The sequence below is a fragment of the Bacillus rossius genome, chromosome 16, assembly GCF_032445375.1.
Source record: "Bacillus rossius redtenbacheri isolate Brsri chromosome 16, Brsri_v3, whole genome shotgun sequence".
Lineage (NCBI taxonomy): Eukaryota > Metazoa > Arthropoda > Insecta > Phasmatodea > Bacillidae > Bacillus > Bacillus rossius.
Window position 1 is genome coordinate 2,397,334 of NC_086343.1, and position 15,977 is coordinate 2,413,310.

Sequence of the window (15,977 nt, forward strand, 5' to 3'; positions counted from 1 at the left end):
TGAGTACGAATGGACCAATCATCAGGGCCAGGCCAGGGACCCTACAGTGCCACCACAGTGCAACTCAATGGAGCTTATCCACATCAAAACATCACTGCCCCTACTGAGGGGGAACGAGCATAGTGAGGGAGGCACACAGTCATTTTCTTGTTTAAAGAGAGATGCTCAGGGCCTAGAATCTCACCCCAGGCATAGTAAACCACCCCAGTGCCGCGCTTCGAGTGCATCACTCCCGTGCGATCATTGTGAGGCGTCGGTGCACATAGCGGCCTCAGATAGAGGGGGGCATTTGACGCCAGCCGATAGTGCGCCTCTTAGTCGCACAGGCCGCGATGCCTCTCCGACGCCTCTCAAAGCCGTGTGCCACGAACACGCCCGCGTGTGCAACATGGTGCAACGAGTGTGAGTGCACCGAACGACCCGCAGCTAGCACCACTACCGGCCACCTCAGCGGAAGCACTCCGCCGGGTGTGGCAATGTGCTTCCGCCAGACTATAATAGCATCAAGGGCACATGTTTTCTCTCACAGACATAAACTATGTAATGTATATTTCATCAAATGTTTTTTTTGTTAATTCCATTGTTCAACGTGCGAATAGGTCCTAAACTTGGCCGCGTCTGTTTCCCGCGCGCTGCGCTTCTGGCGCGCAATTGGCAGGCCTGCTGTAGCGCTGTGCTACACGAGTGAGTCAGTACCCACCGGGAGCTCGAAGAGGCTGGTCGTCTTCGCGCAACGTTGAGAGGCCACCTTCGCGCCAATTCCGCAACCGCATCTAGATCGTGAGTTACAACACCACTGGCCGTGCATCACCGCGCATCACCGCGCAGGTCTTAGCAGCAACGTCCGCCACGTACTGTTCGCTCAAAACTCCCCCCTCTCCATAGTAAGCGGGGTCATCGCCGAACAGCCGTACACGCGCAGAGCTCTCTAACCCCGAACAGTCGCGGCCAGGGGATGGATAGCACCATGTAGAGGTTGATGTGTAATAAAAACCACACTTCACGTAGCAGAGTGCATAATTTGTAGTATAAGGCGTCTTGGGTGGCCTAAACAGCCCAAGGATCACCTCTACGGACACGTCCCTGCCTCCCGCCACTTGGCCGAACCGAAACCCCGAGACCCATCCCGCAAAACTTGATAGCTTTGACGGGGAGGCAGCCGGAACGGTGTCATATGGTGAGATAGGTAGGTACTATTGGTGGGGAATGACTGTTGGGATATGGCAGAAACACAGGTATATAGTGGAAAAAGATGATATTAAATTGGTGGGATACAATGGGATACAGTTAGTCGCCGTGCTCTGAGCGCAGTAGAGTGGCCTGCCCTCTGTCGCCGTGCTCTGAGCATAACAGCGTGGTCTGCCCTCTGTCGCTGTGCTCTGAGAATACCAGCATGGCTGCCCTCTGTCGCTGTGCTCTGAGAATAGCAGCATGGCTGCTCTCTGTTACCGAACTCTGAGCATAGCAATGTGGTCTGCCTCTGTCGCTGTGCTCTGAGCATAACAGCTCGGCCTGACTTCTGTTGCCATGCTCTTGTGCGGCAGGCACTCATGTGTATCTCCCAGCAGTAGAAATTCCTTGACCTAGAGAAAGGGAAGCCTTCTTTTCACAGATGAGAGAGCCAAAACCTCAAGTTCTCCGAAGTTCATGCTCGCTTTTCTTTTTCCGTATCTTTAATGTAGCTATTCTAACCAAATCAACCGTCCACAATGTTTAAAAGTTTTTTATAATGTAGCTAACCTGACCGTAATTGACCATTAATATCCTTTTATCGACACATTTACAATGAACAAAAAAAAAACCGAAGATGCATGATCGGGTGTTTGGCTCTCTCGTCTGTGAAAAGAAGGATTCCCCCCTAGAGAAAGGCTGCTTCCTGTTCCCACGGTGTGACGCCAGAGAACAGCAAACAATTAGCTTACGAAACGAGACTGTTGGGCAAGTTCGCGAGCTCTTTGTCACAGCTGTGCGTGGTCATTGACGTACGTGTACGCGGAGTCTTTTTTCCCATCATTGTTAATAAACAGTCACGAGTGGCGCAATGTTTAACATTTTAACCTTGTTCGCCTATATTAGTGATACACATTTAGCACCATCACTAGGCCTGTACAAGGAGTTCTCTACAGGTTTATTATGGAAGTCAATTAAATACATCTAGGGTTCCTTATCTTCATACTTCTATTTATTATATCTTATATGTAATTATTTTTGCAAACCTACTACCCTCAATATATTTTTATATTTTATTTTGGCTAAATCTCGTCGACAAGATCTTTACAGTGTTAGGTTTTGTCACTTCCTTGGGAAAGGAGGCTACAGACAGGGCTAGAAAATTTACGAGGGGGTTTTATATTTTAATTGATATTGGACAAACAATATACCACACTACATCGTACATTTGTAATTCCTAAGCAACTAATAAAACATTTTTGCAGAAAGTATTTTTGATGTAGATATACTAACCTAACTAATCGTTCACAATGTTTTAAAGTATTTTTAAAGTAGCTAACTTAACCGAATTGACCATTCTCAGTATTTACATTAATAATTCTCATAAACACAAACACACCGTCACACAAGGGTAAACAAAAAAAATGGCCACGCCCGTGTCAGTGCACAGGTATTGTAGTGTAACGTATGAACGGTGATTTCTCAGAAACCTGTTGGAATTTAGAAACGCTGGAGAAATGTCTTAGAAAAATATGTTTTCCTTATTATATTATTTTATTCACGGAAAAGCCACGACGCGAGTTTTTTTTAATGTAAACTCATTGGGCTTAGCCTCAGAAAAAATATTGATTGGAAATTGATTGAAATTGCTGTTAAAAAAATGTTCCAGTGTTTTTATTAATTTGACATGAACTTGCTAACACTTGAATTAACTTGCTAACCCACACAACTTTAAGCAGACTTTTTCCCACTACCAAGTTTCCTACAATATAGTGGCACCAGAATCAAATGCTCAGAATTTTCAACATACTAAATTAAAACAGCAAGCTTTGTGTACCACAGGATCAATGTAGGCCCATATAGGCTCGTGCCACCCACTTCACGGGTCAACATACTTATTAAAATTTTAACTTAACAAATCTGCAATAACAACACAAAATATTTTACAAATTTTAATTAATGGAAATGCAAGTAACCAAACGTAACATTTATTTGTAGTTAAAGTCACACACATATCCGTAAAACCACGTTTGTAATTATTTTAATAGGTAATTAATAAATCACTCTTAACACAACTACCAAAACAAAAACACACTAGTTAACATGGTGGTAATGAAGAACTTCTGTGAATACACCACTTTACCTGACACCTTGTTACATATTATTAAAAATATTACAATCGTATACCCTTTGTCGCAACACAACCACCAAATGGTTAGAAGAACTGAATATAACCTATTTGAAATCCTTTTTTTATGCAGAAGATGCTAATCTAGATAATTACCATTAATTGTGTTTATAAAAATTAAATAAAAACAGTATAAATATTGTTTATTTATTAACAATCATGTACTTAAGCCTTTTATGAAATCTTCGTAGACCTGTCAAACAGAAGTGGTAAGTTAACGAGTCTCATAATTTTATTGAGAGAGTGTATTCGCTATAAGTGAACCTGCAGGCAAGTAGCTATTAAACTGTCTTAATGTAATTGAGTCTTAATAGATGAATAGTTGTGATTTCAACTAAAGTCTTTATTAAGAAATGCCCGTCTCAGTTGTTTGTAGGTTTGCTATGCTCTTACTCGCTTTGATAGTAATCACGTCATCTGATTATCCACGGGAATTGAGAGTCCATGAATCACTGGAAACTGCCGGACTTATTTACAATCAATATTTTGGTAATTATACAAGAGAGAAGTGCATAAAAAAAAAGAAAAAAGCACATAAAAATCTGAAGATGCAACTTTGTCGCATGTTTCAACCTGCGCCCTGTCTTAACGCTTCAGCTGTGTGGCTCACATTTCATTGTGTGTTGACGTGCACATAATCTCGCCCTGCCTGCTGAATCACTGTCGTTTAACCTCTCGCCTGTGAGGTAATGTGTTGACACACTGTCTTGAAACAGTGACAGTAGCGGGCTCACCTCCCCCCCCCCCTCCCCCCCCCCCCCCGCCGCGACATTACTCTCATCACCGCACCTCTGTGTGATTAGTCCTCAGAGGTGATTTGCACCCCGTGAAAGATGCTCCGTGTGGAGCGCAGTGGTGCTGCGGGTAGCACACTGCATTCTCATCGCAGAGGTCCTGGGTTTGAATCCTTGCCTGGCCATCCTGGTTTGTGAATTGCAGTGGTTTTCAGTTATCACTGCAGGCAACTGCTGACTTGCAATAGACCATTGCCTTTTCCTTCCCCAATATTCCTGATCTATTGTCATGTGTTACCGTCTAATGATATGTTAAGAGCTTTAGTTTTAAATGGCACTTAGAGGAGTCTGTAATTTTAAATTTGCAATTTGTAATGTTACTTTGGTAACTTACTTACTTTTTCAGGATTGGCTGATGTAAACCACAATGTTTTAAAACACGGTTCAAACCTTGGTTAAACCATGTGGTTATATAAAAAACCAAATGTTTTTTTTTTCCTTTCAAATAATGAATTTTTAAATAGAATAGGTAATTTAATTTTTTAATGAAAAGGTCTTAATTCCTCTCTAACAGCAACAATGGTCATTGTTTCTTGTGATTTACAGGAACAAAAATTGTCATACTAATCAAGATCTTATCATTTAAATTATCTGAATAAGTTTTAAATCATACCCAGCTAAATACTCCTCTAAAATAAAAAATATTAGTAGTTAATTCCCATTTATGTGAGAAATCCCCGACTGTACTTTAAATCCCCATTCTGTGTGAACCACCATCCTCTTGTGGGGAAATACCCTTTTCTGAGGTGAAGTCCCAGTCAGACGTACAGATTTGCTGGACTTCAGTTCATTGATTTTATAACTTTTCTTGTTCAACATGAGCGGCATGTATGGTTTTCATTTGAACACGGTGAGAATCATTGTTGAAATGAAAATTAAATAAAAATTAAACATTGTTTAAACAGGATGGTTGTACTGTCCAAGAATTATTCATCAGTTTCTTTGTATGATTCTACTCCTTTTGAAAAGTTTATATCGTGTAAAAAAAAAAGTAATGTAGTTTTACCAGCTGTTCAAGCCATGCTCATTGAACTGGCCCTGGATTATTTCAGTCATGGCTCGGGTGTCACCGGTCACTGCTGCCCTCCAGTGTTACTGCCACTGTTCCCTGGTACTGTTTGTATTCCTCCCTGGCGGGGCCTGCCTTTGTTTCCCTGGCGCTGACTATCGTCAGAGCCCGGTCGATCATTGCAGCCAGCACCCGGTTCGACCAGCAGCCTGCTCTCCGCGTGTTGCAGGTGTCGCCCGGTCTCTGTGCTGCTTCGGCGTTTGCAGAGGATGTCGTCCGCTGCGACAAAACCATCCCAGCCAATCACAGTCGTCGTGGAAGGCAACATCGGGAGCGGGAAAACTACATTCCTAAATCACTTCTCAAAGTTGAATGATTTGTGTGCCATATTTCCAGAGCCGGTTGAGTTATGGCGGGATGTAAAAGGCCATAATTTACTGGTGAGATTCATACGTATTATGTGTAAATATTGAGATAAGTTCTTCAATATTTACTTCTTAAATGATTGTATGGTTCTCAGAAGGTACAAAATACATACTGATTTCTGTATGTACTTTCCCAATAAATGAAATTGGGGTATAAAAATGTGTTTTTGCCTCTGTATCATTATGGCTTAAAATCTTCTACTGTTATTTGTTACGAAAGCTATAGTACCAAGATATTAAAAAACAGAACATTTCCAAATACATTGGTACATTTGTTTGTACTTACATGATTGTATCTTTTCCAGGCTCCATCTACTGTAGATAACTACTAGTTGCTTGCCAAAATTGTGTTACACTCAGAGCCAATGGGAAGGGGGGGGGGGGGGGGCTAAATGAAGGCTGCTGTACGAATCTTCTGTGGATTATCAAATTATTCATTGTTAATAACATTGCAATTGAAAAAACCAACGACTTACTTGATAAACTGAAAATATTTCCTTAACAATAATTTTTTTCAGTAATGTCTAAATCACTGTCTCGTGTTAACAATCATTGGTCCATATTTTGAAGTAAATACTTAACATCTTCTGCTGATATTCTCGTAAAGTTGAGGTACTTTTATGTACTCATTAACCCAACAATATTTCGAACTGCGTTTCTTTCATTTACATTTCTCATTAAGCAGAACGGGGAGGGAGTGGAGTAGGATAGAGGGAAAGATACTGGATGTGAGGAGAGGAAAGGACTTGAGGTAGAGTCTTCAGAAATTGGGCGAGTGGGGGGGGGGGAGACTCCTTGCCATTGGGCGGAAGCCCAATCGCAAGTGTAACAATCAATCAATCAATCAATCAAGAACGACTGCGATGCGCAGTGTGTGGACACGGTCCTGAGAGCGCACACAACTCTCCGAGATTTCTCTCGAGAATGGAACAGCTCTCAGTTGGACACCATCCCACTAGATGACTCTCAGGAGAGTGTCTACTCTCATACGTGCAGGTACCCAAAGTCTCGAGCAAGCATAGGGCCTTCGAGTCTAGCCTGCGGGTCTTGAACCCAAGAAATTTCCACATGTCTACTTATTTGGAGCACACACAAAATTAATTCTAAAATAAATTTGAGTACATAAATGTTTTAAAATCTGTTTAACAAATGTTTTAATTGCAGAGGTAAACTTGGTGAAGTTATGAATTTTTATTGTACGTACAGTTAAACCTCGTCCATCCAGACTAACTGATACCAAAGGCAAACCGGACAGTGTGAAAATAAAACAAAATGTCATGTGCACAAATGCGATCTGGATTATCCAGAGATTCGGGCCGACAAGGGCCGGAGAAACGAGGTTTTACTGTATGTATATTTTATTTTGCCACCCTGCTGCAATCTTGAGAACCATTCACAGTGACGTGGTGTTTGCAGGTTGTGTCCACTGCAGCGCTACTTTGTTGTCTCTTCCAGGGCCTCATGTACAGTGATACGAAGCGGTGGAGCTTGACGTTTCAGACGTACGTTCAGCTCTCCATGACCGACCTGCACACTCGCAACACTTCGGCTCCTTTCAAACTGATGGAGAGGTCGTTGTTCAGCGCAAGGTCTCTCGTCACTTGATTTGGTGTACATTATTTCAGTCCCGGAAAGTCACAAGTCTTATCAAAGGTCTAAAAAAAAAAAAGTCTCTAGAAAGTCCAGAATTTACCATTTTTTTTTTTCCCATTTAAGTTAGTACAAATTGGTAAACATGTTTTAAACTTCCCCAATGGCTTATACGTTGTATGCATTGAATGCTTGCATGTGATGTTAAAATAAAGTGATGTTGTTGCTACACATAAAAAAAATTATTAACTTCAGGTATGAAGTTAAACACCCGAAATTTAGTGAGCGATTAACTTATTGGTGAAATGCAATTCGTTATTAAGTGTTCTTAAATGCAGCTAAAAAAATAGGAGTGCACTAATTGCATATTTTCATGTCAAGTCTAGTCGAGTAGTTCAAAAACTCAAGTATTTTTGAGTTATGTTCAAGTAGTCAGCTATTTTTTCTTTGCATTTTCTTTTTAAGCTCAACCAACAGAAAAATAGTGGCACAAAAGTACACATTGTACATAGTATCTCATGGTTATTTTTTTTTACTGACTATCATAATAGCCTGCAGTCCCTACCTTGAGTATTTATATTTACAAAATAATTTTACAACTGTATATATCGATTTAAATTATCTGTTTGAATTTTCCTTAAAAATAATTGTAAGCAAACCAATAAATATAAAAAAGGAATAAACTTTTTCAAATTAGCACAAGGACTAAAATATGTTTATCCAATTGCATTGCAGTTAAGGACTTTAAATACAGGATGTTAATTTGGAACATTAAAAAGAAAACATATTTTCATACCGACACTATAATTTTATTACTATTTTTAATTTTCCAAGTGCTTGATTGCCCTATTCAATATATGCTTAGTAAAAGAATATTCAGGATGTTAGAACGATAATATTGTACATGTGCTCAGTGGTAAATGGTAAACGTGTTTATTTAATACCTAATGGCACACTACCTCCATCTTGTCTATGTAATTATGTAGCTGGCTGTGTAAGATAATATAAAATATTTGTAAATGTTAGTTTTTATTTGAATAGATATATAAAAATATGGTTATTTCAGTGTATGCCTGAAGTGAATCTGTCAAAGGACACATGTTCACGGAACTACAAATACGGTTGCATTTAGAACTTTTTCAAAAGGAAGTGCATTTTGTTTCAGATATTGCTTTGTGGAGAACCTCGCCAAATCGGGACTGATGCCGGAAGTAGAATACATCGTCCTGGACGAGTGGTTCAAGTGGATCACGGCGAACATGAACATTCGATGTGATCTCATAGGTGTGCCCCACTATTACTCGACTTGTGATTGGTTTGTGTCGAGGCCTTTGTCACTTCGTGTTCTCTCTTCAACTGTATAATCCCTGCACTTTTGATGCCACTTCATTCAAGTCAAAATGAAGTGAATGGATTGAGCTTAACGTCTTGCCAACCAAGATCATTAAAGACGAAAGGTATGAGATGCTGATGGAGCATCATTGGAATGAATGGTTGGTGGAAATGGGAACACCCAGAGAGAACCCACCGGTTTATGGCAACATGTGCCACGTCCACTAGTTTCACCTCGCAGGAACAGTACCCAGATTGCCTTGGGTCGAGGCAACCGATCTGTCCGCGTGACCGCCGCAGCATTGGCGGTTAAGGCTCGGCTTCACTCGCTAGGTTGGATTTATATTTTTTCCTAATTTCAGATTGTGTCGTCTGCCGTGTTTTTTATACTCGTCTATTACAGGCCCAACTCCAGTCTTACAAATAATCAGCGAAACAAAACTAATTACCCAGGAATAAGCTGGGAACGTCAAAGCTCTAGTTTGGTAGACACCATGTGAAACAACTGATGGGTACACTGAATGCTAGAATTTTTTGCATTCACCAAGTCAAAAATTTTTCTTCAACTTCATGGTCTTCCACCTTCTGTTTTTTTTTTTTGTTACAACAGACACCTGCCACATTCCTGTAAAATTTTCTCACAATTTCACAAGAAAGCATTTAGAGTGGAAATGTCAAAGCCCTGTTCCTTTGCTACTTGAACATGTGTTTGTCGTGGATTCCTATCTATGATGAACTAAATTCACTGTAGTCCGGCACGTTCTGTAGTCAGGCGCTCACTGTAGTCAGGCGCTCACTGTAGTCAGGCGCTCACTGTAGTCAGGAGCTCACTGTAGTCAGGAGCTCACTGTAGTCAGGAGCTCACTGTAGTCAGGAGCTCACTGTAGTCAGGCGCTCACTGTAGTCAGGAGCTCACTGTAGTCAGGAGCTCACTGTAGTCAGGAGCTCACTGTAGTCAGGCGCTCACTGTAGTCAGGCGCTCACTGTAGTCAGGCGCTCACTGTAGTCAGGCGCTCACTGTAGTCAGGAGCTCACTGTAGTCAGGAGCTCACTGTAGTCAGGCGCTCACTGTAGTCAGGAGCTCACTGTAGTCAGGAGCTCACTGTAGTCAGGCGCTCACTGTAGTCAGGAGCTCACTGTAGTCAGGAGCTCACTGTAGTCAGGAGCTCACTGTAGTCAGGAGCTCACTGTAGTCAGGAGCTCACTGTAGTCAGGCGCTCACTGTAGTCAGGCGCTCACTGTAGTCAGGAGCTCACTGTAGTCAGGCGCTCACTGTAGTCAGGAGCTCACTGTAGTCAGGAGCTCACTGTAGTCAGGAGCTCACTGTAGTCAGGCGCTCACTGTAGTCAGGAGCTCACTGTAGTCAGGAGCTCACTGTAGTCAGGAGCTCACTGTAGTCAGGAGCTCACTGTAGTCAGGAGCTCACTGTAGTCAGGAGCTCACTGTAGTCAGGCGCTCACTGTAGTCAGGCGCTCACTGTAGTCAGGAGCTCACTGTAGTCAGGAGCTCACTGTAGTCAGGAGCTCACTGTAGTCAGGCATGCTCAGATCACAGCCCGGTTGCCAGGTCACATTACTGCACTGCCAGCGTTTCTAGTTCACTCAGAGTTTATCCTTACTGATGGTTTTCATCACGGTACAGTGTTTCCTGTTTGCTAGCAGGTCACATTTCACATATTGTCATGGCGATAACCCCTGAAATATCACAACTCCAGCACGGTGGTGGTCGGAATGTGCAGGACTAAGACTTTGCTGTGTATTTTAGGCTTGCTTTCAACCGTATAGGTCTTCCTTTACTCTTTATGTCAGAATGAAATACCATTGTTTTCTATTGTTTGCACTGTTATTTTGGAAGGTTGGAGATAATTGCATTGTAAATATTAATTATTTTGCCTTTCACTTTTGGCAAATGTTAAAAAGTAAACTATGATACAAAAATGGAGAAAAAGTGAAAATCCTATTCATTAACTATACTGACTAGTTTTCTCTAATCAGCTTTATTATATCAAGAAAATTTAACAAAGGTTTTTAATGAGCTGCATTTCAAAAAATTGTATTCAACAAAGCTCTTGTTTACGTAATTTGTATTAAATAAATATTCTGATGGTGTGAGTTTGCTCATTTGCGAATGCACAAAATAAATTAGTTGTTTAAATTGTAGTTATATTCAAGTTATGCTGTGTCAGGTTCTGGAGCAAGAAGACTCCCACCAACTCCCCTCACTGGAGAATCCCATGAACTCCGACGCCACATCCCTTCCTCCCCGCCAACATGTCCTCGCGACCTCCACACGGAGGCTGTCTGCAGTGGGGCTCGGCTGGAGGTACGTACTTGGTACGCTGAATGATGTTGTGGGTTGATGCTTTGTGGAAGGCGTATTCGGACGATGGTGCAGATTCCTCGCATTGCCTAGTCCTGTGCGATGATTTAAGTTGCCGGTGCGTCTGGCCTGCCCGTGGCGACCTTCTCTCGCAGTCTGCTTTACTTGCATCGAGACGGGTCGGACTCTTGGCGAGCGGGAAGGAATGTTCCTGGTTTTCACTTATCGGTTTTCATGACAACATTAAAATAAGCCGCATATTATGAAATTTTCTTTAATTTCGATTTTACATTTTTTTTCCCCCCCCCTTCTGGATTGATATCTACTACCACATTCTCATCATTACTCCTTTATCTCGTTCTTCCTCTGACTTGTACCTTTTATGTCCTTCCCCCCTCCCCTCCCCCCCATTTCTTGTCTTTGAACATGCACCACGTTTGTACTTCATTCCCGCCTGTGGTGGCTGATGCTCGTGCGTGTTGCGCAGTGTACCTCCGCACTCGGCCGGACGTGGTCCACCGGAGGATCAGGGAGCGCGCCCGGGCGGAGGAGAGCGGCATCTCGCTCAACTACCTGGAGGATCTGCACTGCTTGCACGAGGACTGGCTGCACAGCAGGACCAGGTTCACCTGTCCCGCCCCGGTGAGACCCCCGGGCGTCTGCCCCTCCCGCCCCTCCTGCCCAGGGTCGCAAGTGCAATCTCCAATACATTGCGCAATGATTCAGAATGTTTGATTACTAATTTCAGGACTGTTTTTGGTGTGGGAAAAATTAAATGTTCAGAATCCATTCTGTTTATTTTATTGTAATTGTCAATCATGATTGCAGGCGGGATAAATTTTTTCATTTATTTGTTGATGCTAACGCAAATACTATTGAAGGAAATAAGAAATAAAAGTACCAATAAACATGTGAGCGAGTTTTTCAGTACTCATCAGTGTTGAGTTAAAACATCTAACCTCAGTAATAAGCGAATTCGTGTGTTCTCATTTTGCAAATAAACTCATGATGCGGAACTCTGACACAAAATTCAACGTAGAATTCTCTAAAATAATCCAGTGTGTGATAAATGTACGTAAAGTATTCATTTCAAATAAAAACGTGAAACATCCCTTTTCAAAACTATTTAAAAAGATGGGACTATAGATTTCTCAGGGCTAGCCGAACAACAGGAGTACTGAACGCGTTGCATGTATGTAAATGCCTGAATGCTGAACCTGTGATGTTTCCCCCCCAGACCGGAATTATCATCGCCTGCGTTCTCTAGGTTACAATCCTTTAGGTGCGTTGAGGGTGAAATGTTAGTATGCACCAGAAATAAATGAACTAAGCACAGGTTTTGTACAGGAAATTTAACAGGGTTGAAAGTCCAATGCGCATGCATGCAGAAACTGCTATAGCCACGAGCTGAAATCGTCAAGATGGTAGACCCACGTGTGGCAACATAACCCATATATATTTAGATTTGTGAACATCGGGGATGTACTAATCGTATTGTGTGAAACAGAAATTTTTATGGTTGTAAAATTGGAATACATTTCGTAAACCTTAATAGTCATTACAACTTTAAATTACCTATAATTTACTAGCCAGGAAAATTGTGTTGTAACAAAACATGGTGTCAAAGATATTTAACATTTTGCTGGTTTTCTAAAGCATTATAAACATAGTGCTATCTTTTATAATGTATATTTGTTTTTGCTTAAATGAAAGTAATCAGCCTGTAAATATTGCCTACAAGCTGTGCCACTTTTAGGTAATTTTATGGCACATTTATTAATTTATATATATATATATATCAATTTATTTAATAGAATTTTTATTTTAAGATTTTTACAAAAAAAATTTTAGACTCGCATTGATGACAGCACCATGATTACATATTTTTGATGGACTACTATTCCATTCACAATATTACTGCTGTATACAGAGCTAAGATGTTTGCACATAAAATAAACATTTTTTTTAGTTTTTGGAAGGATTAATAAAGTAACTGAATACTACTTGTTCTATTTTGTGAAGAAATAATTCTTAGTTAATTTGAGAATAGAATTGTGAAAACCTGTGTCATCTTAATATACAACATTGTATTAAGAGTAAATTATCAAGTAAAAAGATTGTTATTTAATGGAAAACCAATACAGATGTTACTTTCCTCCCCAGACACCCAACGCTTTTGTTAATATCGAATGTTAGCAAAATTGTTTCTCCCTATTTGAAAATATCAGATTACATTAGCTAATTTCACAGTATTTTTTTTTGTAATCATGCCTTTGGGTTTTAATATTTACCAAAATTCATAACCAAAAAACATCTCCTTTAATAATAAGTACAAAACAAATCTCGCTAGGATCGCAGAGTGCAATGGTTCCGGTGATTTCCAGAGTGTATCCGGTATTGAATTCTACAGATTTTGGATTTAGTTTTATCGAAACTGTAGATACTATGCAGGACAAAGTTGTATGTTAATATTTATAATTATTCGCAACAAATGATTTTAAAAATATTTACAATATACACAGTACGTATACAGAATGATGTAACTGTACTGTCTATGCCAAATACCTTGGTGGCCAGCACCACCTAACTGTTCATTGGTGTTCGGGACTGCCACTCGTGACACTCGAGCGGACAGAGAGAAATGGGATGATACTAATTCTCACTCTCTGAGGCGTTTAGCGCGGGCAGTGTCCGGGTGCAGGGTTCAACATTTAAACTGTGGGAAAATGTAATCACTAGAAGCATAAACTAATGATAACAGGATTTACTTTGCATTGTATGTCTAATGTTGCTGTACATTCTTCACAGAATGCACCAAAAATCAGAACCCTCTTTACTGCGCAGCGCATACTTAAATACCTAACTGTGACTGTTTGCAGGTAGTCACGATAGACGCTGACAGGAGTCCGTCTCAAATGGAAGAAGAGTACAAAAAATGTGAACTGCAGATTCTACACCTCAGAGAAGTTCAAACTGGTGCACTGTGATAAATTCACTCAACTTGCAATCTCACATTCCTCATTGTTTTTACCAAAAGAGTAAGCAAACAATTCTCAACACGTGTATTGAATGTCTGTAGTTGAAGTTTTTTTTAATATTTATTCTTTTACGTGTATCTTTGAAGGAGAATTTATTTATTTATTTCGTGAATCTTCTCACCAAAAATTCCTGTGATAATAGTCAAGTTTTTCACATTAATATTTTTTTTTTTGGGAGTTATTTGTTTACATTTATTATATATGTACTGAAATATTCCATGCACATGTTTCATTGTAACTGTTGTAAACAATTTTCCATTGTGAAGTGATAAGCTCTGTGTGACAGCGTGTGACGAGGTCTGACTACTAGTAGCTGGCTACCGAGCCAGCGCAAGGAACCACGTCAATGTAAATATCAACTAAGTGTATGTATAAAAAAAGGAAACAATGTAAATTACTACTCTGCCATTTTATACTGTTTTAAATAGCAGTATGACTTATAATGCCATGGAATAGAAAAAGTAAACATTACTGACCATTAAATGCAAGTTAAATGAAAAACTAGTATTTTGCAATACTTTATTACAGTACTAACTGCATCTAGTTGTTAACACCTAATGGATTGACAAGTAAGAAATCATTTGGATTTTTATCCATCAAATTCCTAACTTTACTAAAAACTTTTATTGACAATAAAGTAGAACATTATGTATTTTAAATAATGTACATAAATAATTTTTGAAGATATTTTTAAATAACATTTTACTTTTACAAATATTTTTATCATAATAGCACAGGTTAATAAAAATTCTTGAACATACATATCTTAAAATACTTTACTGTTTGTGTTCCTGCTAGGACGTCATAAGCTGTGGGAAGTGATTGGTTCAACAATGCTCCAACAGGCACTTACTAAAAACCTACAACTTGTCAAAAAAAAAAAAACCACCTGTTTAATCTGAATTCAACAAGGAAGAGCATTATTAGTATAATAATGCAGATGGCAGCGCAGCACCTAACAAGAAAAACTATCATTTCCTCGTTATTCTACCAGGGAGTCACGCACAAGAAAGAGGGGTGCCTCCCATTTCAGTTCAAGATTTTATATTTACAGTAATTACAGATAAACTTGTAGACTTTTTCAATTGTTTAACTTGCACAAAATGAAAAATATATACAGCACATACTTTTTGCATAATTAGCTGCCAATGTTACATTTTTAACGTTTTTGGGTTGTACAAATAAGGAGAATTTAATTTATTGCAGAACTGAAACTTTTTAGGTTTAACTGCAATGCCACTGGCTACTTCAAGAAATGGTTTCAATTTCTTTCAGAAAATATTCATTAATTTTACCTGGCATTTCAAAAGTCTCAAATTTGTTACGATTTTGACAGCCAAGAAACATGAAATGAGTTTTTGTAATAGAAGTTCAAACCATATCATGAAGTTGATCTGTAATTAATATAAATATAAAATCATGACCTGAAATGGAATGCACCCCCTTAATTCTACAATACTAGACAGATTGTCACCCCTCTTCTGCGTCAGGCATGAAGCAAGGGTGTTGGCGAGACCTCCGCCTCTTCGTGGCCAGTTTCAGTTAGTTTCAGGTCGCAGGTGTCGGGAACCTCGGGCTTTGTATGGTCAAAAGTTATAACAAATTCACGAGTCGTCGTTTGTGTGTGATGTGCAAGTAAATTATACTTGCCACTATTTAAAATTTAAACATTAATTTTTTTTTTGTAGACTTTTGTCGTCACGGAATTCTCATGCACCAAAGTCGGAGAACGATAGTGGTAGGGTGAGGGCAAGTCCCGGACGCCTGTGATTGCGGTATATTTGTATTCTAATTTTAAATTTCTTTCTCTTAAACACTTTATTGGTTTGTCATTCTTCTGTCAGGCTGCTCGTGCATGTCAAATCCTTCGTGACTATTGCATGTCATATTTGTTAACATTTCGTTAACTGTAATGTTTTTTTCCTGGAGCTTGACTAGCTCGTATGTGCCTTTGTGTTTCAGCCCGTTTAGTATTATCACTGTAGTTAAGTGCCACAGTGTGATTACTGTTGTTTGATATATAACTGATTGAAGAATAGAAAAAAAATTTGTGAATGACTTCACAACAACTATCTAAAATAAAATTATTTTCTTTTAATTAAAAATTTGTAC

The 15,977-nt window shown here is 39.7% G+C and overlaps 1 protein-coding gene across 7 annotated transcripts; it reads left to right on the forward strand.

Annotated features, from left to right (window-relative positions):
* Window positions 1-1,902: 1,902 nt before the first annotated feature.
* Window positions 1,903-14,366, forward strand: LOC134540416 (deoxynucleoside kinase-like). 7 transcript variants are annotated; one of them, XM_063383141.1, is made up of 7 exons: window positions 1,903-3,567; window positions 5,391-5,601; window positions 7,042-7,175; window positions 8,342-8,460; window positions 10,694-10,830; window positions 11,315-11,469; window positions 13,707-14,366. In XM_063383141.1, exons 2-7 carry the CDS (start codon window positions 5,431-5,433, stop codon window positions 13,708-13,710), a joined length of 720 nt encoding a protein of 239 aa, XP_063239211.1. In that variant the 5' UTR covers window positions 1,903-3,567; window positions 5,391-5,430; the 3' UTR covers window positions 13,711-14,366. The 7 variants fall into 7 exon arrangements, with proteins under 7 accessions (XP_063239211.1, XP_063239214.1, XP_063239212.1 ...); XM_063383144.1 differs by having other exon boundaries at window positions 1,961-1,982; XM_063383142.1 differs by having other exon boundaries at window positions 2,060-2,126.
* Window positions 14,367-15,977: the final 1,611 nt, after the last annotated feature.

Excerpts from the sequence above, each read along its gene's own strand:
- LOC134540416 (XM_063383138.1), top strand. The coding sequence starts at position 2,595 with ATGGCCACGCCCGTGTCAGTGCACAG. Across the intron at positions 2,621-5,390 it reads ACGCCCGTGTCAGTGCACAG|GTGTCGCCCGGTCTCTGTGC; the intron begins GTATTGTAGTGT and ends CGCGTGTTGCAG. Across the intron at positions 8,461-10,693 it reads CATTCGATGTGATCTCATAG|GTTCTGGAGCAAGAAGACTC; the intron begins GTGTGCCCCACT and ends ATGCTGTGTCAG.